The following is a 25,600-nucleotide window of genomic DNA, read 5'->3' on the forward strand; positions in this document are numbered from 1 at the left end:
GCGGGGCACGGGACCAGGCCCAGGCTGAGCCGCGCTTTCACCCCCGCCGAACCTGATGGCCCGCCCCGCGCTGACCGCTCGGAGCTGGGCCCGGCGGAGGGGCGTCGCCGCCACCGCAGCGCGCTCCGCTGGACCCTGGAACCATCCCGCACCCCGGGCCCGGGCGGAGCAACCCTGACTGACACGTTCTGACGAAGCCGGACCAACCCCGCTGGTCCCCGCGCTGCTGGACACGAGCCCTCCCCACGCCCCCGGCCCAGCTTCCCGCACTCCGACTCCCAGCCCGGACCCCATCGGCCCCCTTCGGCTTCTGCCCGTCGCCACCGCTGCCGACCTGTCCCCACGGGGTCCGGGGCGGCGGCGCGACGCCTCCATCCCGCCGCCGGGAGAGCTGCGACCGGGTCCACACCCGCGACGCGGCCGCAGCGGGGGCCACCCGGGTCCAGGGACCCCGCCCCGCAACCGCACACAGCACTGTCGCCGCCGCCCATTGGCCACCACGCGCCCGCCGCTCCCCTCCCATTGGTCCGAGAGCCCGCCACTCCCCACGGAGGGTTGCTAGGGGCGGCCGCGCCGCGGGAGGGTTGCTATGGGCGGGTTGCTACGCGCCACTCTGTCGGAGGAGCCGCCCATCCCCCCACTAATCGCGGCGCGCCCAGGCAGCCAGCACCCCGAGACCACCCAGAGCGCTTCCTGAGGGCAGCCTTTTCCAGATCCCGAGGCCTTCTCGGAACCATGCTTGCCCTCCCCATCCCCCGCCGCCTCCTCAGCAGTCCTTCCCAAGCATGTGCTTCTGCGCCGCCACCGTGCTGGGCGCCTTCAGGCTCCCTTAGTTCCTCCCAAGCCTTTAGCATGTCCCCAGACCTCCCTGCACTCTCGTCTGTCTTTTCCACCTACTTCTCTCTTCAGCCTACCCGCCATGTTCAAACATCTGCCTCGCGTGATGAGATCCGCTATCCGATCCAGTAAATCTTGCCCCAACTTGAACGCAGCATCACAGCCCCCAAGTTTCCACCCTGGTTTTGAGTTTCTAAAAGGCAGGGAACTTGGCACAAGCTAAGAGAGTCGAGCCCTGCGCTCACTGGTGGGCACCCACTCACTGTGGGAACTCGAACACATTTCATTACCTGTGCTTCAAATTCCGTTTAAAATAAGTAATCCTTGCTTGTCTAGCTCATGCTGAACCTGACACAGACTAGGTTCGGAAAGCTGATGGAATGGAGTCGAATGAGATGCTATTTGTTTGGGTGAAAGGACAAGCGAGACATTTTGCTGTTGAGGCGGTCCCTCTGCATTAACTGCCGACTAAAAAAATACACAACCTGAAAGTGAAGAGTTAGATTTTATTGGGGGTGAAATTAGGACTCAAGCCCAGGAGAGAGCATCTCAGGCGACCCCAAGAAACTGCACCGAGGCGGTGAGGGAGGAGCCAGGATACATAGTTTTTGCAACAAAGGACAGGGAGCAGGAGCAATAGAGGCCTGGGCTCGGTGAAATCATTCCTTTGACATGCACCTCTGCTATCAGGGCCAGCATCCTGAGTTTCCACAGCCAACAGGACATACAGGCTCTCACGCTCGGAGGTGACGGCATTGACAGATGATGGTGACATTCTTTATCCTTAACTACAGACCCAGCTGAAACACCACCCAAGGAGGAAAAGGGGGAATATCAATATGATAAAGGGGGGGAGGGAGGTGCATGCAGCACACACACATTTTACCAGTTTGTTGCTGGTCTTCCGAAGGCTACGACCAGTCACAAGGAGAGGACATCACCATGAAGGATTTTAGTGTTTTTCTAGATATGAGGACATGCAAGAATTGGTCACATAAAATCTCCTAAAAATATCTGACTCTCTGAAGGTCTGTTCTTCCAGTTTTCCCAGAGCACAGAAACGCCTCACTCCTGGTTTCCACCCTGAGCTCCACTCAGGGGCTGCTGCGCATTGGTAGCTGCGGTTGCTCAGGTTTTACTCCATGTAGAGGCTGATGGCAAGTACCAAACTTCAGTTCACATAATTACAATAAAAAGCAGTATTTGAAAACATTTATTTACATACATTTTAAACAGTTACAACAAAAAATCATTTCCCATCCTATCCTATATTGACTTCAGTTGGAAACAAAAAATCAGAACAGCAACCCTAGGTAACTATGTCCCCTTTATTGCCCTGATCCCACCAATTCATTAAACAGGCTAGCTGCCTGTTCAGCATCTTGCCCTTTGAGCAGATGGGCCAAGACTGCAGAGGCATCAGCTTAACTATAAAGTCACTTTGCTTCCCATGCATCAGGTCAGAGGAAGCGGTCGCTGAGCCCCACAGAATTGTATTCAAACATGTGGAATGAATTCAGTTTAAATGACGTAATTAAAAGAATGAATAAGTAGTGGTTAAAGGCAACAATTAAGAGAGATCATGGGAGGGGGCTGTAGTGCTGCATTAGTGACAGAAGCAGGGTTCTCTAAAAAGTTTCTGCAGCTATTTATTTACGTATATTTTAAACAGTCATAAGATATTTAAAAATTTTAAACAGTTAATACAAGAAAAATAAGAAGCGAACTGTGGCTGACACTAAAAACTGTTTATGACACAAGCTCTTTTGCAAAAGCAAATCTGGGAATTGAATTCTTTTATGGCTCCAGGGCTCTAGTTAAAGCATCTTTTTTCTCCTGATGGTATTGGTGTTATTTCCAAGTTATTCTATTGACACACTCTCTTGTGAGCCAGAAAAGTGACTTGAGCAACTCCATGAAAACCAGCAATTTGAGACCACTGACGTCTGAGAAATCCAGTCAGTTTTTCACAAGGAACTGGTTTCTGCTCAGCTTCCCCCTCTCCCTGAGGTAAGTAAACAGGTGTCGTCTCCTCCTCCAGGTGACCTTTAACCCATACTTCTCCTCGGGGGTATCTTCAACCAGAACAGGCCCGGGCTCCGGGCTCTCGGGCACACTTGTGGGAAGGGAGCAGCTGGGGGGGCTGTTTTCCCTCTGCTCCGAGGGAATGAGCCCGCCCTTCATCAAGGACTCTGGCGTCTGGATATCAGGGGGCAGGAACACATAAGGGAAGCTATGAAGCGCCTGTGCTGACAGCTCCCCGCAGCTCTGGGGGCTGAGAAGTGGGACTAAGGGCCTCCTGGAAATGTCCTTTTCTGGCTGACTGGGGTGGTCCCTGATCAAGGGCATCCCAAGTGTGGCTGAACTGGCAGAAGATGGTGGACTCTCAAACGCTAAATGCGGAAACTTGGAGCTGGCAGATTTTCGACTTGAACGCCTTGCCTGGTCTCGGTGACGACGTTTCTGGTTGGCTGGGAGCCAGCTTTCTGCTGTTGTGTCAAACTGAGGTGACACCTAAGGATTCCAAAAGGAGAAAAAAAAAGTGATGAGACTCAGCTGCTAAACTCAAACCTAAGCAAACTGCCCCCGATGACCAGGATCCTAAACGGGGGCCCACAACAGTGATGGTCACAGAACAAAAAACAGTGAAATATTTATACTGAACTCTTTCAGAGGAATGGGTGGGGAGACCTCAATTCCAACCAACCCCTGCACTAGGGTGAACCTAGGAAAAAAGATAAACAGAGAAGATGGCTGTGGACAGAGAGTACACCGCCTCCTTGGCCTGCCCCCATGACTTTCCTTATCCTTTGTTGTTGTTGTTTTCTTTTTAGGGCTGCACCTGAAGCACATGGAAGTTTCCAGGCTAGGGGTACAATCGTAGTTGCAGCTGCCACCCTACGCCAGAGCCACAAAGATGCCAGATCTGAGCTGCATCTATGACGTACACCACAGCTCACGCCATTTCCTAACCCACTGAGTGAGGCCAGGGATTAAACCCGCATCCTCAGTGGATACTAGTCGGGTTCGTTACCGCTGAACCACATGAGCAACGCCCTAGTTTCCTTATCCTTTGGAAGCCCTGGTTCACAGAGCTCTGAGGTCAGGGTAAGAATCCCATGGCCTACCCAGGAAGTGATGGTGCTGTGGTCAATGGGCTTGCTGGGCACCTGTCTGGTGTGGGTGATGGGAAGCTGGGGTGATCCACAGCGGTGTTTGGGGCCCTCCAGTGGCCGTTGGTGGAACAGCAGCTGAGGTTTCCGGGAAGGTGGGCGGCGTCTTTTCCGGGGCGGCATCAATTCGTGAGAGAGGAGCAGTTAGTAACTGCATGATGCTGGTTGTGGTCAGGTCCGGGGAGAGACGCCAACTCCAACCCATGCCTGTGGAGAAGAAACAATCTGATGATTCTCCAGCTCTTCGTCATACTCTGCAAGCTGATTCTGCAGGCAGCTCTACCCCAAGATTTGGGGGGGTGGGGGTGGTATGCCTGCACCGGCTTCCTACACCTACACCACCAATACCTGGCAGTTCATGCTCAACGACATTGCTTCAGTGAACACTTATCAGCGCAAGGTAAGCACCATGCCGAGTGTTGGGAGTTTAGAGTGGAATAAGCACTTATCCCAGGATCCTCTGCTGAGTGCCAAGCACTGGTCAGGACAGGGATGGTGCCCTCTTCAAAGAGCTGAGAGCCAGCAGAGGGAGACAGTTACAATAATGAGACTGGTGCTTCCACTCCTGGAGAGAGTGACACAGACCTCGGGACAGAAGACTAGGAAAAGCCGGGGAACAGGGAGGGAGCTCCAAGCAGAGGGGCAGCACATACAAAGGCAAGAGCACAGAAAATTCAGGGACACAGGCTCCACCGGGCAGGACACAGGCCATGAAAAGACAAAGGGCAAGAACCAAGGTGGGAAGTGGTGTCAGGGTCAGTTCAGAAAACCAGGTGACCACCTGAGTGTGGGCTTTGGCCTAAGTGACCACTAAAGATTTCCAAGCAGATGGATCACCCTTGGTTTCTAGTCGGATTCGTTAACCACTGAGCCACGACGGGAACTCCGATTATTATTAATTTTTTTAGCTGCACCCACGACATGTAGAAGTTCCCAGGCCAGGGATCAAACTGATCTGAGCCACAGCAATGACAACACCAGATACTTAATCTGCTGAGCTACCAGGGTACTCCCGCATTATTTTAAAAATATGAGGAGTTCCCGTCGTGGCACAGTGGTTAACGAATCCGACTAGGAACCATGAGGTTGCGGGTTCGGTCCCTGCCCTTGCTCAGTGGGTTAACGATCCGGCATTGCCGTGAGCTGTGGGGTAGGTCGCAGACACGACTCAGATCCCGCGTTGCTGTGGCTCTGGCGTAGGCCAGTGGCTACGGCTCCGATTGGACCCCTAGCCTGGGAATCTCCATATGCCGCAGAAGCAGCCCTAGAAAAGGCAAAAAGACAAAAAAATAAATAAATGAAATAAAAATATGATATTCCCAGTCATGGTTTCATTCCTATTAACACAACACTATACATTTAACATAAATGTATAAAATATATACATTTATATTTTGTATGTATCTATACAATATATATTTACATATGTAGATTCTTTAAATAGTAAATATCAAATAGCCAGTGTTCAAATTTTCAATTGTCTCCTAAGTGCCATAACTGGTTTTTGTTTGTTTCTGTTGTCCTGGCAGCAGCGTGAAAGGAGAGAACAAGTGCCCTGGAAGCAGGGGGACCAGTAAGAAGGTTATTGTATTACCTGAGAGCAGATGAGGCCAGAACATGGGCTGTGTCATGTAGGGATGGGAGGCTGGAGACAGAGGCAGGGTCAGCAGGACCCACAAAGCAATACAAAGTCTGAAAAAGCATCCATGGAACCTAGAACCAGATCAGCTTTTTTTTTTTTTTTCTTTTTAGGGCCACAGGTGTGGTATATGGAAGTTCCCAGCTAGAGGTCAAATCAGAGCTGTAGCTGCCAGCCTTCAGCACAGCTACGCTGAATCCTTAACCCACTGAGCGGGGCCAGGGATCAAACCCATAACCTCATGGATACTTGTTGGGTTCATTACCGCTGAGCCACAACAGGAACTCCCCAGATCCATTTTAGTAAGAACTTATCAATGGTTGGTGGGACCGAAGTCTGAATGCAGTGGGCAGAAGAGTAGGAGGTAGGGCAGGGCATCCCAGAGGTCCACACAGCAGGGCAGACTGGTTCTACTATACAGCCATGACTCATCCATTCAGTCAACAACAAAAAAGCAACATCCCTCATGTCACTAAGCAGTGGAGATGCAGGTAAAGAAAAATAAGGACTAAGTCTCTACCCTCAAGGGTAGAGGGTACCCTAATATTTTAGGGGGAACATAGGTAATAAATACATCCATTTGTTCATTCATTTACTCAATAAATATTTACAGAATGACTATTTTTTGGGCACTGTTACAGGTGCTGAAAATATTTACCAGATTACAAAATTCAATCCCTGCCCTCGTGGCGCTTACATCTAGTTGGGAAGTGATAAGAGGTACAGAGAAAAGGGAAATGGCCTAAGGGCTGAGCTGACCTAGGGCTGTTTAGACCTAGGGCTGGTTGGGGAGGACCTATCTGAAAAGATATGTGAAGAAAAACTTGCATGAAGAAAAGATTACAAGGGAGTTCCCATCATGGCACAGTGGAAACGAATCCAACAAGGAACTGTGAGGTCGCGGGTTCGATCCCTGGCCTCAATCAGTGGGTTAAGGATCTGGCATTGCCGTGAGCTGTGGTGTAGGTCGCAAATGCAGCTCGGATCCCAGATCCCGTGTTGCTGTGGCTGTGATGTAGACCAGCAGTTGCAGCTCCAATTTGACCCCTAGCCTGGGAATTTCCATATGCCATAGATGCAGCCCTAAAAAAGACACACACACACACACAAAATGCAAATCATTATGTTGTACAGCTGAAACTAATATAATGTGTTATGTCAATTTATACTTGTAAGGGGGGGAAACAGAATTATAGGGTTTAGTGATAGTTCAGTACTAAACACAGTGGCCATCTATTTTTTCTGAGACTTGTTTATTAGGTTCAACCCAAAATTTGATAAAAGTAATCCTTTGTGAAAAATAATAACATTACCCTACTCCTCTTTCTCCTACTCCCTCTGGCCCCCACACCCTTCAAGTTCCAACAATTCTGGCCTAGGGCAGTGCAATAGCCTAACTGGCCTACTCAGGCACATCCCTCCGTGAACTCTTTAAACTGCAAATCTAATCCTGACTCTCTTCTGCTTAACATGTTTTGATTCTCCGTAAGGACCAAACTTTTCAGTGGTGGCTAAGGTCCTGAGGCTCTGGTTCCAGCTTCATCTCACACGCACTCTGCACAGGTCTCTTAGCTCACACTCCTCAGAGACGCTTCAGCCTCTGTGCAGACCTCCCTTCCTCCCCTCCTACCACACTGCCCTGCAGCACCTCCCACCCTTTGCTTTGAGGGTCTCCCTCCCACCTTTGCCTAAAGGTATCAGATCACAGACCCCTGAGTTCCTGGGAAATGCTCTTCTCACCTCCCTTAAGGCCAGATCCTCTTACTGGAGATACTCAATGTGATCCCCGAGTTCTAATTTATCACCTCACAGTTGAACTCTTCATTTGTTTAAATAGGTAATTTGCTTCGAAAATGTCTCCTCTCTCCTCCCATCAGACCGTAAGCTCAGGAGAAAGGCCCCTCTGCCACTGCATCCTAGCGCGGCCTGGTGCACAATGGGTACTCAACTAAACTTAGGTGTTGCCTAAGTTAATAATAAAGTAATTTACAACATATAAACGATAGCATGGGGCCGGGAACGAGGTTTGGATTGAGGGTTCAGAGCCGAGGCGGAGTTTGCGGCCTGTATGTAAATTTTGAGGAGGAGGGAGCTTGAACAAGGTCACAACTGCGCCCAAGTAGCCCGAAGGCCGGTAGGGGCTCCAGACGGTCGCTGGTTGCAGGTCAACGGAGGACAGTTCCCCCATCCCCTCCACCAGCTGGGAAGTCGCTGAGGGGGGAAGATCCCGGGGCGGCGGCTGCTCAGGGCCCGGAGGGCTGCGGGGCCTGCCCGTGATACCCAGTGTCCCCGCGTCCCGCCGCAGCGGAGCCCTCCAGCGTCCTCCCCAAGAGCCGCGCGCCCGCACCTCTAGGTTCCGCCTCGCCCGCCGCGGCTTCGCCGGCGGTCCCGACTCTCCGGCTCACCTGCCTCACCCGCCGCCGCTCCGCCGACCTCACTGCCCGGCGGGGCCACCTCACTGGCCTCTCCCGCCGGCCGAGCAACCTCACCTGCCGGGCTGGACCGCAGCGCCCGCCCAGACGACCAGGCGGATCGCGGAAACAAGGCCGCCGCCGATTGGCCACGCCCGTCACGTGACCGCAACGCTCCGCCGGCGCCAATTTCAAACAGCGGAACAAACTGAAAGCTCCGGAGCGGGACCCCACCCCCGGCCCCGGCCCGGGACAACACCCCCCCCCCGCGGCGGGATCCCGGGATTCCCCACCCCGCAGCCCGGGGACGCGGCCCGGCCTGCAGGTGGGAGCAGCGTGGAGCCTCCGGGAGCCCGGAGCTGACGGTGCAGAGAGGTGAGCGGCGGCAGGAGGGAGGCCCGGGAGCCCGGCGGCAAGACGGCGCGGAGGGCCGGCTCCAGCGGGAGGTGGCGGGGCTGCACCGCGCTTCTGCACCACCTCCCGGCCTCCTCACCTCTCTCGCGGAGCGGCCCGGGCCCTCCCTGGGAGGAAGGGCGGCCTGCTCGCTCTGGCAGACGGCGGATGGGATCCATCTGAGCCCACTCCGCTTAGAACCGACACCGACCAGCTCCTAGTCCCTGCGCCCAGGTGCTCTCACCATTAGGCTGCACTGCCTCCACCCCGCCCTTTCCCAGGGCCCTCCTCGCGGTCCTGGAGACCCTTGTCCTATGTGGTCTGGATGGGGGTGGGGTCGCGGGGTCGCGGGAGCCGTTCCGGGCTAGAAAGGATTGGCCATGGGAGGTAGAGGGTGGTCTGAATAGAAAGGAAAATTAAACTTTAGACCTGGAAGATATTCTGGGGTGAGGGGTAGGAAGCCAGTACTACTGTCTTCTGACTGATGGGTGGAGGGAGGAAGGCCAGAAGAGATAGGAGGTGGAGGTAAAACTGAGATTTGAAGGGAGAGGAAACCTAGATGTAAAGGAAAGGGAGGAGGCAGAGTGGAGAAGGTCTGTGACTTCTAAGCAGATGGCAAATGTCATATGAGTGTGACAATCATTTTTAGGGAGATTGCAGATAGCCTAAAAAAGAGACAACCTATTCCTCTGTCTCTCAAAGCACCTCTCAGTAGAATCACACAACTCTACATTATGGTAGAGTATTCATGGATATGTTAAAATCAACAAAACACAATTTTTAAAAGATAAAACCGATTTCCATTAACATTACAGAACCACCTGGAGAGAGGGATTATGGTCTTGACTCTGAAAGTTAAGCAGTCTAGTTGCATGCCTAGAAAATCAAAATATGAATAAGTACTTACAAGTTATAAAATGTCTCAATATAGATATTTTGCAAATTGTGGGGAAAATGTTTTTTTTTTTTTTTTCTAAATCAGTGGAAGGATAATAGCCTGTTAAGTGAATGTCAGCCATGATCTGCACAACTGTACCCTGGGCCTTGAAGGGGGCAGTTTCCCTTTTATCTGAGGTCTCATGAACTGGGAGATGTTTCCTTCAGTGGTGTGACAATAGTGCAACAGATAATTTGCCTTTTTCCTCTGATTCTGTGGGCACAGATCCTTTAATTTATAAAGTGAAATATTATAAGAAATATAAAAGAGGGAGTTCCCGTTGTGGCTCAGCGGTAACAAACCCAACTAGCATCCATGAGGACATGGGTTCAATCCCTGGCCTCGCTCAGTGGGTTAAGGATCTGGCATTGCTGTGACTGTGGGACTGTGGTGTAGGCCAGCAGCTGTAGCTCCAATTTAACCCCTAGCCTGGAAACTTCCATATGCTTTGAGTGGGGCCATAAAAAGATCAAAAAAAAAAAGAGAGAGGAGTTCCCGTTGTGGCACAGTGGTTAACGAATCCGACTAGGAACCATGAGGTTGCGGGTTTGGTCCCTGCCCTTGCTCAGTGGGTTAACGATCCGGCATTGCCGTGAGCTGTGGTGTAGGTTGCAGACACGGCTCGGATCCTGAGTTGCTGTGGCTCTGGCATAGGCCGGTGGCTATAGCTCCTATTCGACCCCTAGCCTGGGAACCTCCATATGCCGCAGGAGCGGCCCAAGAAATAGCAAAAAGACAAAAAAAAAAAGAGAGAGAGAGAGAGAGATAGGAGAGTTACCTGGTGGCCTAGTGGTTAAGGATCTGGTGTCATCACTCCTGTAGCTTGGGTTCAATCCCTAGCCCAGGACTTCTGCATGCTGCAGTTGGGGCTGAAAAAAAAAAAAATATATATATATATATATATATATATATGTAAATGCTCCAGACTAGAATGGATTATGGGATTGGGGACTTATCAGAATGTCCATTCTAGCATTCCCACCCCTACAGTCACTGCAAGTGATCTGAATTATTGTAGGCAATAATAGGCATTTCCACATTTTTGTAGCTCCCCTACTTGTATCTGTTGCCAAACATTCTTTTTTTTTTTTGGTCTTTTTGCCATTTCTTGGGCTGTTCCCGAGGCATATGGAGGTTTCCTGGCTAAGGGTCTAATCGGAGCTGTAGCCACCGGCCTACGCCAGAGCCACAGCAACTCGGGATCCGAGCCGTGTCTGCAGCCTACACCACAGCTCACAGCATTGCCGGATCCTTAACCCACTGAGCAAGGGCAGGGATCAAACCCGCAACCTCATGGTTCCAAGTCGGATTCGTTAACCACTGAGCCACGACAAGAACTCCTGTTGCCAAACGTTCTTAAGCTTCCAGACCTTTGGCTATGTTGACCTACAACCAACTCAATCTCACTTTGAATTGCCTCTGTTTGCTTCCGTAGAACTCATCTCCCGTTGTCTTTAGTCTTTACAGAGGCCCAAGGACCATTCACCGGGGCCCATGGGCTTACCCTCCTGGTCATGAAGAGGAACACCCCTCTCTAACAAAACCTCCTAACAGATCTCTGATATCCTGCTCTTTCTTGCACTTTCCAGGGTCCATGCTTGTGATTTCTCAATGGAGAGTGAAAGCACAAACTCATAATGAAAACCAGCCCCCGTCGGCCACTGATTCTCAAAAGACGAAGGTTGCCCCTTCCTGGTCAAAATGCCCCAGGTGAAACATCAGAAGAGGAGCCTAAGAGGCCCCCTGCCCAACAAGAGCCTAGTCAAGTGCAGGCCTCCAAGGAGGTGGCAGAGTCCAACCCTTGCAAGTTTCCAGCTGGGATCAAGATTATTAACCATCCCACTATGCCCAATACCCAAGTGGTGGCTGTCCCCAACAATGCCAATATCCAGAGCATCATCACAGCACTGACCGCCAAGGGAAAGGAGAGTGGCAGCAATGGGCCTAACAAATTTATCCTCATCAGCTGTGGGGGAGCCCCAACTCACCCTCCAGGACCCCAGCCTCAAGCCCAAACCAGCCATAAGCCCAAGAGCACAGAAGTGATAACTGAGACCCTGGGGCCAAAGTCTGCATCTCGGGACACGAATCTTCCTAAACCACCTGCAGCCCTTCCTGGGCGGAGATGGGAGAGCTGTGGTACGTGGACTGCAAGGCAAAGGGGTGAGAAGCCAGCCTTTCCTCTCTGGTGGCAAGGACCACCATCAGCTGTGTTGATGCTTAGGACAGACAGGTGTCTGCCTGAATGGGGGGAAAGCCCTGCCTTTCTTCATCCTGAAACTTTAACCCAGATCCTTTGGACAGTGTCAAAAGGGTTGCAGTAGAATTTAGCTTTTCCTTTGCCTTCTTTATATTGGAAAAGGGTTTGTTTACCGTTTCTGTTTGTCCTTTGCATTGGATAGAAAGTAGGGATTTTTCTCCATTTTTTAAAAAATTTTTTCTTATAGTTGACTTACAGTGTTCTGTCAATTTCTGCTGTACAGCAAAGTGACCCAGTTACATTTATATACATTCTTTTTTTCACATTATCCTCCATCATGTTCCATCACAAGTGATTATAGTTCCCTGTGTCTTTCTCCATCTTAATGAAGGAGGAAGCATGAGGAGGAACGTGACTTTCTTTGTGCAGATAATCATGCTTTTGTAAGGTTCCCTTGACTGATTTATAAGGTTCAGTGTGACTCAGGTTGAAATGCAATTCGAACTGGGCTCCTGAATTTCTCCCCAAACCCCAGTGGGGCAGAGTACCTGAGGGCCACAGTAGCTTCAGCACATGCTCCCTGTCCCTAAGGGCAGAGGTCCTGGCAAGGTGATCTCTAGCCACCAATTTTGGTGGGTCTGCCAGGCACGGGGTCAGGCGGTTGTGGCATCTTGTGTTGTTTCCCTGTAGCTGGAGGCGAGGCAGCGGGCTGCCCTCTAGACAACAGCTTGACCAATATCCAGTGGCTTGGAAAGATGACTTCCGATGGGCTGGGCTCCTGCAGCATCAAGCAAGAGGTGGAGGAAAAGGAGAATCGTCACCTGGAGCAGAGTCAGGCTAAGGTGAACTGTTCCGTTACTCACTAGGGTGAATGGCCGATGCGGGGAATTTCTAGGAAGGGAAATAGATCAAGTGGCCCATGGAGCAGAATTTCCAGGTTCACTTAATGTGATTCTATGTAGTCTGGAACTCCCTCTCTGCCTGGAGTCTTATGAAATTTCCACATCTGTGAAATTTCCTCGAGGGCAGATTCCTTCCTCTGGCTCACCCTGCATCCCACCAGCACTGGGTTTTAGTACTCGGCCCTTAGAAGGTAGTGGGTAGGTATTCAGGAAATAATGAAGAGGTCTTAATTTGGAAAGCCACTTGAACTTTAAAGAGGCACCCCAACAGTATGAAAGGAATACAGCATTTTCTAACAAGTTTTATTACAAAATATATTAAAACGTGGAGTTCCCATTGTGGCTCAGCAGGTTAAGAACCTGACTAGGGTGTTCCTGTCATGGCACAGCGGCAGTGAATCTGACTAGGAACCGTGAGGTTGCAGGTTTGATCCCTGGCCTCGCTCAGTGGGTTAAGGATCTGGTGTTGACATGAGCAGTGGTGTAGGTCACAGACGCAGCTTGGATCTGGCGTTGCTGTGGCTGGAAGCTGTAGCTCTGATTCGACCCCTAGCCTGGGAACCTCCATGTGCTGAGGGTGTGGCCCTGAAAAAAACAACCTGACTAGTATCCATGAGGATGAGAGTTTGATCCCTGGCTTCATTTAGTGGGTTAAGGATCCGGCATTGCCACAAGCTGCAGTGTAGGTCGCCGATGTGGCTAGGATCTAACATTGCTGTGGCTGTAGCCTAGGCCAGCAGATGCAGCTCCAGTTCAACCCCTAGCTCCAGGAACTTCCATATGCCGCAGGTGCGGCCCTAAAACAGGGAAAGAAAAAAAAAAGGTATATTAATAGCAAATAAAATGAATTAGATGTGAATTTTATTTATTTATCTTTTTGTCTTTTCAGTGCCACACCCTTGACATAGGGAGGTTCCCCGGGCCAGGGGTCTAATAGGAGCTTTATCCACCAGATCTGAGCCACATCTACAACCTATACCACAGCTTATGGCAACACCGGATCCTTAACCCACTGAGTGAGCCCAGGGATCCAACCTGCAACTTCATGGTTCCTAGTCAGATTCATTTCCACTGCTCCACGGCAGGAACTCCCTAGGTGTGAATTTGAAATACCTCTCCAGCAATCAAAATTGATTTGACCCATTTGTGTGGCCTGGGGTGGTTTTTCACAGTTGCCGTACCTAGATCCTTTTGTATATGTACTCTTTAGTCCACATTTAACAATCTTTATTTATTTATTTTAGGGTCGTACTCTCGGCACATGGAGGTTCCCAGGCTAGGGGTTGAATCAGAGCTACAGCTGCTAGCCTACACCATAGCCATAGCAACACGGGATCTGAGTCGCATCAGTGATCTATACCACAGCTGACGGCGATGCTGGATCCTTAACCCACTGATCAAGGCCAGAGTCCTCATGGATACCAGTTGGGCTTGTTACCACTGAGCCACAGGGGGAACTCCTTAACCTTTAGAAGTGAAAATTTACATGCATATGTACAGGGTGAGAATTGAGCTGTTCATGTGAAATGTGTACTTTATAAAGTTATGGCTCAATTTTTTTAAATACGAATAATCAGATTTTTGCCTAAGACTAGGCTAGATGTGTGCTTAGCAGACATGTGAGAGTCCCATACTCTTGAGATTATTTTTTCATACAGATATTGAAAGGAGATGGATTTATTCGCATCACACCGGGATGCACTTGGCCTGAGTAGGTCAGACTAAGACCCAGGTCCCTCAACACTCAGGTCTAAAAAATGGGTATCGGGAGTTCCCATCTTTGCACAGTGGTTAACGAATCCATGAGGTTGTGTGTTCGGTCCCTGGCCTTGCTCAGTGGGTTGATGATCCGGCATTGCCATGAGCTGTGGTGTAGGTTGCAGACGCAGCTCAGATCCCGAGTTGCTATGGCTCTGGTGTAGGCCGGTGGCTGCAGCTCCAATTAGACCCCTAGCCTGGGAACCTCCATATGCCTCTGGAAGCAGCCCTAGAAAAGGCAAAAAGACAAAAAAAAAATTTTTTTAATTAAAAATAGGTATCGTTTTAGCATAAAATCAGTGCTTTAAGAGTCATAATATATACCCAGGCTTTCCTGAGAGGTTTCAGCTAAGGAAGACTGGACTTCTGCTTTTTTTGGTGGGGGGGGACTTCTGCTTATGATTGAGCAATATCTTCAACACAATGACTGATGATGGAGAAGTGGTTCTATGTTATCTGGAGCCTGGATTAGATCATCTCAAAGATCATTCCTAATCCTACAGTTTTATTCTATGAAATAGTGGTCTCAGATGAGTTTGTATCTAGTATGATTCTGTGGGATAAAAGGTTTCTCTAGAGGATGCTTTGTGGAGGGAGGGGGGTCTTATGAACTCTTCCATGTCATTGCCTTTTCTCTTTCCCTTTGGATTCTCAGGACCCTCAGGTTGAGGGGCCCCCAGGGACATCAGCCTCCTGGCCACACTCTGCGTCGGAGCGGCCACCATATTCTTACATGGCCATGATACAGTTTGCTATCAACAGCACAGAGAGGAAGCGCATGACCCTGAAAGACATCTATACTTGGATCGAGGACCACTTCCCCTATTTTAAGCACATTGCCAAGCCAGGCTGGAAGGTACTGTGTCCCCTAACAACCCAAGACAAGGTCCCTCCAGCCCGACAGTTTGTGTACCCAGAAGTGCAGAGTTTGTGTGTCCAGTGCAGGAGGGGGTGGGGAGTAGTTAAATGCAAAGGATGCTAGAACCACAAACAATTGTATCTTCTTCTTCTTTTTTTTTTTTTTTTTTGTCTTTTTAGGGCCGTACCCACGGCATGTGGAGGCTCCCCAGGCTAGGGGTCAAATCAGAACTACACCTGCCAGCCTACACCACAGCCACAGCAACGCCAGGTCCAAACCACGTCTGCAACCTACACCACAGCTCATGGCAACGCCGGATCCTTAACCCACTAATTAAGGCCAGGGATCAAACCCAAAACTTTATGGTTCCTAGCCGGATTCGGTTCCACTGCGCCAAAAAGGGAATGCCAACAATTGTATCTTTTGAGCTGTGACTTGATCCTGATGAATCCAGGCAAAATCATCAATAAGATCCCTACGACCACTTCATCTGTCACTGCCTTGGATTAATAGAGGCTCTTCAGTGCAGCACTAAAAGCCCACTTCTGTGCTACATTGAACAGCTGCTGGAATGACTAAGTAGCTGCTTTGGAAAAGGTATTAAGGAAAAAAACAAAACAAAAATGTCATCCAAGATTCACCTCTAGGAGTTCTTCTGTGGCGCAGCGGGTTAAGGATCTGGTGTTGTCGCTGCAGCGGCTCAGGGCACCATCCCTGGCCTAGGCACTTCCATGTGCCGTGGGCACAGCAAGAAATAAAAACAAAATAAACAAACAAACAAACCAAGATTCATGTCCTATAAAGTCATATCTCTTTTCTAGAAGACAGAGATCTTCTCTTCCCCGTGTTCACGGGAATAGCCAGCTGCCTGGCAGCATCAGGACTCAGAGCCACAGCTTAGGTCTCCCGACAGATACTCAACCCCGGGCCAAGGGGGCTTTTGGAGCATTCTTCCCACAGCAGAAGTCTTTTTTTTTTTTGTCTTTTGTCTGTTGTTGTTGTTGTTGTTGTTGCTATTTCTTGGGCCGCTCCCGCGGCATATGGAGATTCCCAGGCTAGGGGTTGAATCGGAGCTATAGCCACCGGCCTACGCCAGAGCCACAGCAACGCAGGATCCGAGCCACGTCTGCAACCTACACCACAGCTCACGGCAACGCCGGATCGTTAACCCACTGAGCAAGGCCAGGGACCGAACCCGCAACCTCATTGTTCCTAGTCAGATTCGTTAACCACTGCACCACGACGGGAACTCCCCACAGCAGAAGTCTTACTTCACACTCTCACCTCAACTAAACTTCCCAGCTTCCTAACTTCTTCACCCGCCTCTCGCTACTGACTACTCCTTGGCAGCCGCACTTCTCTCTCCCAGCCCTGGCAGCTATCCGGGTCTCTGCTTTCTCTCCAGCCCAGGAATGGCCCCAGCCTCCGTCCCTGCTGGATAAATGGGCCTGTGGCTCAGGTGGCCGGCTCTGCCGAGCAGAGTGTCTGGAGAGAGAGCTGCCAGGAGGCAAGCTTACAAGGACCCAGAACCTGGGGCTGATTTTCTTGGGGACATCGGAGGCGATGTTTCCAAAGCCAAGAGTCGCTGATAAGTGGTGTCCTCGCCTTTCAGAATTCCATTCGCCACAACCTCTCTCTCCACGACATGTTTGTCCGTGAGACATCCGCCAACGGCAAGGTCTCCTTCTGGACCATTCATCCCAGTGCCAACCGCTACTTGACGCTGGATCAGGTGTTTAAGGTGAGTGTCCTGATTTTGTCCAAATAGGGCCTTAATTTGGGGTTGTGAGCCGTCTCAAAAGGTTACACATCCTTCTTGGAGTGATCTCATCTGATCCGGACAGGGTTGAGGTCGGCCAGCCCATGAGTGGTGACATACTTCTCGGCCAGACCAGGCCCCAGAGGAGAGGGCACGCTGATCTAGACAGGGGGCCTCCGGAGGACAGGTTGCCCTCACTGCCCTGTGATAAGAACTGCCTGGAACACTTGTTAAAAATACAACTTCCCAGGCCCATCTCTTGGGGCCTCTGATGCAGTAAGACTGGGCTGGGCCTAGGAATATTTTTAGCAAAGATCTCAAGTGATTCTTAAAAAGAAAGTCTGGGAAATCTGGCTTTCAAAAAGCCCTTCTTACTCATAAAAAAGAATGAAATGATGCCATTTGCAGTAACATGGATGCAGCTAGAGATTCTCATACTAAGTGAGGTCAGAGAAAGACAAATACCATAGGATATCACGTCTATGTGGAATCTAAATTATGACACAGATGAACTTATCTATGAAACAGAAACAGACTCACAAAGAGAACAGACTTATGGTTGCCAATAGGGAGGGAAGGATTGAGAGTTTGGGATTAGCAGAGGCAAACTAGTATGGATCAGATGGATAAATAACAAGATCCTACCATATAGAACAGGGGACTGTGTTCCATGTCCTGTGATAAACCGTAACGGAAAAGAATATATGGCGTTCCCGTCGTGGCTCAGTGGAAGTGAATCTGACTAGCATCCAAGAGGATGCAGGTTTGGTCTCTGGCCTCGCTCAGTGGGTTAAGGATCCGGCGTTGCTGTGAGCTGCAGTGTAGGTTGCAGATGTGGGTCAGCTCCAGCCTGGCTGTGGCGCAGGCCAGCAGCTACAGCTCTGATTTGACCCCTAGCCTAGGAACCTCCATATGCCATAGGTGCAGCCCTAAAAAAAAGAAAAAGAATATGTGTGTACGTATGGCTGAGTCACAATTTTGCTATACAGCAAAAATTAGCACAACATTGTAAATCAACTGCACTTCAATGAAATTAAAAAAAAAAATAAAATTAAAATAAAGAGGCCTTCTTTAGGCTGGAGAGCAGAACAGAGCTACCAGAATCTCTTTTCCAAAGCTACTGCATTAGGATTTCAGGGTGCCAGTGCTTCTGGGGAGGACCGTTGTCAGGGTGACCCTGACCACCATCAGCAGTAGGTGCCTGCCCAGTCTGGTCAAGTTGACTGCACTGGTAGTAACTGCGTCTCATTTCTCTCCCGCGATGCCTGACCGTCACCAGCCACTGGACCCAGGGTCTCCACAGTCGCCCAAGCACTTGGAATCAGTAAGATTCTTTCCCTCCGGCTCGGGAGCTCAGCCTGGTTTCCCTTCCACGCTCAGCATGGCTTCAGTGACAGGGACGAGACATCAAGCAGGGGAAGGGAGCCTGCAGCCATGCACCTGCCAGCCCTGAACAGGAGTGGTGACACTGGTGGCCGCCACCTCTCTCAGAGTTCGGACTCCTGTGTGCCCTCCTCCCCCTGCCGCAGCTCCTGCAGGCGCCCTGAAGCAGAGCAGGCCGTGGCGGGGGGACACCAGTGCGTGGCACAGGCCTGGTGGGCGGCATGTGCTCTCTCCTCTCCCTGGCTCTCTGTCCCTCCTCGAGCTCCACGCTTGCCGCCCTGGGAATGAGGACACCTGCATGAGGTGGTAGGAGGACCGCCCACCTCCCTCCTCGGGTCTGCTGCCACCTCCCCACAAGCAGAAATTGTACTGGAGCCGCTGGTGGGGTTTCCCTCCTTCATCCCCCACCTTGCTCAGCAGAGTCTCTTTCTCTCCCTCTGCCCCAAACAGCAGCAGAAACGACCCAATCCTGAGCTCCGCCGGAACATGAGCATCAAAACCGAACTCCCCTTGGGCGCACGTAAGTATGGGGGAGGCCTGGTCTGGGGGCCACGCCTCTAGGGGGTTGGACCCAGGGATCTAAGCTGGGGAAGAAGAGCCAGGATCCCGGACTACACCTCCAACCCCTCCTTTTTGTTCCTAGGGCGGAAGATGAAGCCACTGCTGCCTCGGGTTAGCTCGTACCTGGTGCCCATCCAGTTCCCCGTGAACCAGGCCCTGGTGCTGCAGCCCTCAGTCAAGGTGCCACTTCCCCTGGCAGCCTCACTCATGAGCTCAGAGCTTGCCCGCCACAGCAAGCGAGTCCGCATTGCCCCCAAGGTCAGTGCTTCTGGTTTCCTCAGAGGAGACCTGCAATTACAGGTGTTGGACCTGCAGCCTGCAAAGCATTCTGCTAAGTGTCCCTGGAGAAGCTTATAAATCCAGTTGGATAAACAAGGTTTAAATACGTAGGAAAATTCAATAGCATTATAAACTAACTAGGGAAAGTTCCCGTGTGGCGCAGCGGTTTAAGGATCAGGTGTTGCCACGGCTGTGATTCAGGTTGCAACTACGGCCCGGGTTCCATCCCTAGCCCGGGAACTTTCATATGCCATAGGCACAGCCAAAAAAAAAACCCAAAAAAACCCAAAATAAGAAAAAAAGAGCTAACTGGGAACTTGTTAAACAATGTAAACGGTGTTGGAAGGCCCATAAATGCCTGATGAGTTTGTGAGAATTCTGATAAGGGTGATAACAGATGCGCTGAGATGTTCTCGAGGATTCACAAGGGAAGTAGGCTTGAGGGAGTAGATTTGGGGGGAGTTGCGGTTGTGGCGCAGCAGAAAGAAATCCAGCTGGTATCCATGAGGATGTGGGTTCAATCCCTAGCCCGTTGGGGGATCTGGCGTTGCCGTGAGCTGTGGCGTAGGCTGACAGCTGTAGCTCCATTCCACCCCCTAGCCCGGGAACTTCCATATGCCATGGCCGCAGCCCTGAAAAGGAAAAATAAATACATACATATATATATATATGCATAAATAAGAGGAAGTAGATTTGGGTAAGCAGACAGGTGTGGAGAGGGAGGATGACTGGGTCGGTTGAGCTCTGGGTTTCTCCACCTCCCTTTGGCGGACATGGAGGGCTACAGAATTCTTTGCTGGGAGTGGAGGGGTGCTATCCTGGGCCCTGAAGGATGTTTAGCTGCATCCCTCGCCTCCCTCCCTAGACAGCAGGACCACCCCCTGGAATGACAATAAAAACTATCTCCAGATGTCTCACTGGGGGAAGCTGCTCCTGGCTGAGCATCAGGGGTGTAGCCGGAGGGGCGAGGAGGGTAATGTTAAGCCCACATCGTGATGTAGAGAAGGACCCATGAGCACAAGGTGACCTGTGACAAGTAGAGGAAGGGCTTCTTGGCCGCTTTCCAGGAGATGGACATGGCAGGGGCTCTGGGAGGAGAGACTTGGGTTTGCTTTTGTTTTTTCCTGAAAGAAAAATAGTTTTGGAATTTCCTTTTGGCTCGGCAAGCTAAGGATTCAGTGCTGTCGCTGCTGTGGCTCTGGTTATACTGTGATTTGGGTTCAATCCCTGGCCCGGGAACTTCTGCAGGCCACAGGTGTGGCCCCACCCCCCAAAAATAGAAGAAAATATATGTTATAAATATATATATTTAAATGAATATATAAATAAATAAATGTACATAAAAGTATGCCCGCCACATATAATTTCACATAAATGCATTAATGTGATTGTATCCTGAATACTGTTTTTGTTTTGAAGGCAGTCTTTTCTTTCTCCTTTTCTTCTGTTTGCCTCCCCTCCTCTCCCCTCCACCCACGTCACCCTTGCTCCTTGTGATAACCCATGCTGACAATTTAGCATGCTTTCTTCCATGATTCGCCCATGCTCTTAATCTGCATACACAGATCACCAAAGCCGTTTTATACATGAACACAGACTACACCCAGAAAGCTGAAAATGGGATCATATTACACACACTTAGCCCCACAGAAATTCTTCCAAGTCACTTGGTGTGCTCTAATTCGTTATTTTATAAGAGCCACACATGAGTTCTCGTCGTGGCGCAGTGGAAACGAATCTGACTAGGAACCGTGATGTTGCGGGTTTGATCCCTGCCCTCGCTCAGTGAGTTAAGGATCCGGCGTTGCCATGAGCTGTGGTGTAGGTCGCAGATGTGGCTCAGATCCTGCGTTGCTGTGGCTGTGGTGTAGGCCAGCAACTAGAGCTCCAATTGGACCCCTAGCCTAGGAACCTCCATATACCAAGGGTGTGGGCCTCGAAAGACAAAAAGACAAAAATAAATAAATAAATAAAAATTAAAAATAGCCACACAATATTCCATGGTGTGGCTCTGCCATAAATTTTCCAACTATTCCATTATTTATGGACACATCTTATTTCTAGTGTTTTTGCCCTGTGACCAACATTGCAATAAATACATTTGCAAGTATCTTTCCTACTAGTGCTTTTATTTCCAAGAAATAGGGAACCAGACATGAGATGGCTGAGTGGACAGGTATTTATTTATCCATTAAAGTACAGTTGCTTTGCAATGTTGTGCCAGTTTCTGCTGTACAGCAAAGTGACCCAGTCATACATATACGTATATACACATACATATATTTTTCTTATATTATCTTCCATCATGTTCTGTCACAAGTAATTGCATATAGTTTCCTGTGCTATACAGCAGGACCTCATTGCTTATCCACTGTAAATGTAAGTTTGCCTCCCACTCCCTCCCCACTCCCCCCCCACTCCCCCTTGGCAACCACAAGTCTGTTCTTCATCTTTGTGAGTCTGTTTCTGTTCTGCAGATAGGTTCATTGCTCACATTTTAGATTCCACATATAAGTGATATCATATGGTATTTGTCTTTCTCTTTCCGACTTATTTCACTTAGTATGAGAATCTCTAGTTGCACCCATGTTGCTGCAAATGGCATTACTTTGTTTTTTTATGGCTGAGTAGTTGAATGGACAGGTATTTCAAATTTTATTAAATATTGCAAGATTGGCTTCCAGAAAAGTCTGTGATAATTTACATATGCACCAGTAAGACCTGTATTTGTAATTGGTACAGTCAGTCTTTAAAATATTTGCCCATCTCGGAGTTCCCATAGTGGCGCAGTGGTTAACGAATCCGACTAGGAACCATGAGGTTGCAGGTTCAATCCCTCGCCTTGCTCAGTGGGTTAAGGATCCGGCATTGCCGTGAGCTGTGGTGTAGGTTGCAGACGCGGCTCGGATCCCATGTTGCTGTGGCTCTGGCGTAGGCTGGAGGCTGCAGCTCCAATTCGACCCCTAGCCTGGGAACCTCCATATGCCGCGGGAGCGGCCCTAGAAAAGGCAAAAAAAAAGAAAAGGAAAAAGGCAAAAAGACCAAAAAAAATTTAAAAATATTTGCACATCTCCATGTATAAAGGGTACTTCCTTGTTTCCTTTCACCTTTCTTTGCTTATCAACCACGTTTGGTCGCTTGAATTTGTTCCCTGTGAAACGCTTACTTAGGGACATAGCCCATCTTCCCATAGGGTTTTGTTAATCATTTGTGAGAATTCTTTGTTATTAAAATATTAACCTGTCTTTTATGCCAAAGATTTTTTTTTTCTTTTTAGGGCTGCACCTGTGGCATATGGAGATTCCCAGGCTAGAGGTCGAATGGGAGCCTACGCCAGAGACACAGCGACACGGGATCTGACCAGCGTCTACAACCTACACCAGAGCTCACAGCAACGGATCCTTAACCCACTGATCAAGGCCAGGAATTAAACCTGTAAGCTCATGGTTCCTAGTCAGATTTGTTTCCGCTGAGCCGCAGCAGGAACTCCTATGCCAAAGATATTTTTTACTTCATTGTTTACTTCTTTGTTTACAGTATCTCTTGCTGCAGTCAGACTTTTTTTTTGTCTTTTTTTTTTTGCTATTTCTTGGGCCGCTCCCGCGGCATATGGAGGTTCCCAGGCTAGGGGTCGAATCGGAGCTGTAGCCACCGGCCTACGCCAGAGCCACAGCAACACGGGATCCGAGCCGCGTCTGCAACCTACACCACAGCTCACGGCAATGCCGGATCGTTAACCCACTGAGCAAGGGCAGGGACCGAACCCGCAACCTCATGGTTCCTAGTCGGATTCGTTAACCACTGCGCCACGACGGGAACTCCTGCAGTCAGACTTTAAAGTTGAATGTAATCACATATGTCTCTCTTCTCTTTTGCAGCTTCTGGGTTTCCAGTCTTGGTTAAGAAGGTCACCCCCACCCTCAGATTGTGCATGTAGTCTGCTAGATTCTCTTTCAGGATTTGTATGGTTTTAATTTCTCTGTTGAAGACTTTGTGTCCAGTATGAAAGAGGCATCAATTTTTTTTTTCTTTTTTTGGCTGCCTCACGGTATATGGAGTTCCCGGGGGCCAGGGGTGAGATCCAAGCCACAGTTGTGACCTAGGCAGCAGCTGAGGTAACACAGGATCCCTAACCCACTGTGCCAGGGCAGGGATCGAACCTGCATCCCAGTGTTCCAGAGACGACACCGATCCCCTTGCACCATAGTGGGAAATCCCAGGCATCCCATCTTATTTTCTCTCAGATGGATGCTAATTATGCCGACACCATATTAAATGCTCCATCTCCCCCCCTCCCCAGAACCAAGCTACCACCTTCATCACGTAGTCTCATATTTAATAGTTTTGAAAACTTCAAAAAGACAAAAGAGGGTGGGTACCAGCACACCGCTCATCTTAGTCATGACCTTGTGTCCTACCCGGTGCCTGCTTTGCATCTAGGGCCTCCCCTTCACCTTCTCCTGCTTCCCTTTCAGGTGCTGCTGGCGGACGAGGGGATCGCCCCCCTGCCCACGGCAGGACCGGTGAAAGAGGAGAAACTCCTGCTGGGAGAAGGGCTGTCTCCCCTGCTGTCGGTCCAGGGCATCAAGGAGGAGGAAATCCTGCCTGGAGAGGAAGCACCACACTTGGGGAGGCCCATCAAGGTCGAGAGCCCGCCCCTGGAGGAGTGGCCCTCGCCCTGTCCGTCTGTCAAGGAGGAATTGTCCCAGTCCTGGGAGGATTCATCCCACTCTCCCACCCCTCGGCCCAGGAAGGCCCATGGCGGGCACAAGTCCCCTGCCCGCTGCGTCTCTGACATGCTTGTGATTAAACGAAGGGAGAGGAGGGAAATGAGCCGGTCTCGAAGGAAACAGCACCTCCTGCCCCCATGTCTGGACGAGCCCGAGCTGCTCTTCGCTGAGGGCCCCGGGCCTTCCCGGCCAGCCACAGACCTCGCCCTCCCTGCAGTGTCCACGCGGCCTGCCTCCCAGCTCAGCTGCTCCCCGGAGGAGGGCGGACCTTTCAAGACACCCGTTAAGGAGACGCTGCCCATCTCCTCCACCCCGAGCAAATCTGTCCTCCCCATGAGCCCTGAATCCTGGAGGCTCACACCGCCAGCCAAAGTTGGGGGGCTCGATTTCAGCCCAGTACGAACCCCCCAGGGTGCCTTGGGTCCCCTGCCTGACGCCCTGGAGCTGACGGATCTTGGCACCACCCCGATGAAAAGTGTCCCCCTCTTTGACTCACCCCGAGAGCTCCTCAATTCCGAGCCCTTCGACCTCACCTCTGACCCCTTCAGCAGCTGTTCCCCCTCAGATATGGAAGTCCCCAAGCCAGGCTCCCCCGAGCCGCAGGTGGCCAGCCTCTCAGCCAACCGCTCTCTGACCGAAGGCCTGGTCCTAGACACGATGAATGACAGCCTCAGCAGGATCCTGCTGGACATCAGCTTCCCTGGCCTGGAGGAGGACCCACTGGGCCCGGACGGCATCAGCTGGGCTCACTTCATTCCCGACCTGCGGTAGAGATGGAACCTTGCCCTTGCCACTCAGCTGTCTGAGCTCCCAGCGCTCGTGTGGCTGGCCTTCCAAGCGCTCTTGAGTGAGGACAGCAGGCAGGGGCCATCCGCTCCTCAAGCCCTACCTGGCCTGGCAATGCCAAGGCAGGTGTCACGCTGTAGCCACCCTGGGCCTTCCCCAGGCGGCCGGTTTCTGTGCCACCTGCTCCCCAATAGAATCTGATCCCTCGCTCCCTACTGGGAGCTGATGATGGGAACAGCAAAAACAAGGGTGAAAAAAGTGGGAGCCCCCAGACTGTTTGCATCTGTGCCCTGCAGCCTCCCACATCCCTGCTCCCTTCAGGGTGGCCCTGTAAATAGTATATATCCTCCAAATTATCCTCTAATTATAAAGGTAAGCCTCTCTCCTTAGATCACTATCTAGACTGCCAGAAGTGGGGAGGGTGACGAGGGGGGTCACTTTGCTTCTGGCTCCTGGATGAGGGAGAGCCTGTAGCACCTGGTTCCTTCCAGGCCCAGGCACCTCCCTTGAGGGTTCCTCACTGTGGGCGCCCACACGAGTGGGTCTGCTTGCCCCAGCCCCTATTACTGCCCTGCCCTCCCACCTCCCCATGTTTCCAAGTCAGCTTTCTTGCAAGAAGAAATCCTGCTTAAAAAAAAAAAAAAAAAAAGTCTCATTATGGGTCAAGAGTTGAATGGGGGTGGGAAGTAGAGGCATCTGGAGCAGCATGGGTGCCCAGATGTGCCTGAGAGACGTTTCTCTGATAAGGTCCCTAATCATGCCAGAGAGACGCATTCGGAGGTGGGAGGGCCAACCTGCCGCACGCACAGGAGGGAGGGCCTGCACTGCAGCTTTGCCCAGCTGATGGCGAGCACGCAACCCAGAACACTACTGTAACTACCTACTCAATAAAACCTGGGGTGAACATGCTGTCTGGCGTGCTGGCGGCTGGGTCCTATGGCATAGGAGGTCAGGAAGGAAAGTGGATGACAGGGAAGAGGCAAGGAGCCTTGG

The 25,600-nt window shown here is 50.7% G+C and overlaps 3 protein-coding genes across 9 annotated transcripts in view; 1 reads left to right on the forward strand and 2 right to left on the reverse strand.

Moving 5' to 3' along the window:
- Positions 1 to 455, reverse strand: part of TULP3 (TUB like protein 3) — a 35,256-nt gene extending 34,801 nt beyond the window's left edge. Inside the window, exon 1 of the mRNA XM_047787820.1 lies at positions 335 to 455. Within this exon, the coding sequence (XP_047643776.1) occupies positions 335 to 375 (41 nt within the window). The 5' untranslated portion in view covers positions 376 to 455. The remainder of the gene's footprint in view (positions 1 to 334) is intronic.
- A 1,579-nt stretch (positions 456 to 2,034) lies between these two features.
- Positions 2,035 to 8,197, reverse strand: RHNO1 (RAD9-HUS1-RAD1 interacting nuclear orphan 1). 3 transcript variants are annotated; one of them, XM_047787829.1, is made up of 3 exons: positions 8,055 to 8,197; positions 4,008 to 4,217; positions 2,035 to 3,351 (listed from the first exon to the last, which is right to left on the reverse strand). In XM_047787829.1, exons 2-3 carry the CDS (start codon positions 4,131 to 4,133, stop codon positions 2,797 to 2,799), a joined length of 681 nt encoding a protein of 226 aa, XP_047643785.1. In that variant the 5' UTR covers positions 4,134 to 4,217; positions 8,055 to 8,197; the 3' UTR covers positions 2,035 to 2,796. The 3 variants fall into 3 exon arrangements, with proteins under 3 accessions (XP_047643785.1, XP_047643783.1, XP_047643784.1); XM_047787827.1 differs by having other exon boundaries at positions 3,966 to 4,217; XM_047787828.1 differs by having other exon boundaries at positions 3,966 to 4,217; positions 7,997 to 8,059.
- Positions 8,151 to 25,516, forward strand: FOXM1 (forkhead box M1). 5 transcript variants are annotated; one of them, XM_047787821.1, is made up of 9 exons: positions 8,151 to 8,435; positions 10,980 to 11,553; positions 12,281 to 12,432; positions 14,906 to 15,106; positions 16,722 to 16,850; positions 18,148 to 18,192; positions 18,702 to 18,771; positions 18,895 to 19,070; positions 23,567 to 25,516. In XM_047787821.1, exons 2-9 carry the CDS (start codon positions 11,028 to 11,030, stop codon positions 24,590 to 24,592), a joined length of 2,325 nt encoding a protein of 774 aa, XP_047643777.1. In that variant the 5' UTR covers positions 8,151 to 8,435; positions 10,980 to 11,027; the 3' UTR covers positions 24,593 to 25,516. The 5 variants fall into 5 exon arrangements, with proteins under 5 accessions (XP_047643777.1, XP_047643782.1, XP_047643778.1 ...); XM_047787826.1 differs by having other exon boundaries at positions 18,895 to 18,992; XM_047787822.1 differs by having other exon boundaries at positions 10,980 to 11,529.
- The last annotated feature ends 84 nt before the right edge of the window (positions 25,517 to 25,600 follow it).

Source organism: Phacochoerus africanus, chromosome 7 (genome assembly GCF_016906955.1).
Source record: "Phacochoerus africanus isolate WHEZ1 chromosome 7, ROS_Pafr_v1, whole genome shotgun sequence".
NCBI lineage: Eukaryota > Metazoa > Chordata > Mammalia > Artiodactyla > Suidae > Phacochoerus > Phacochoerus africanus.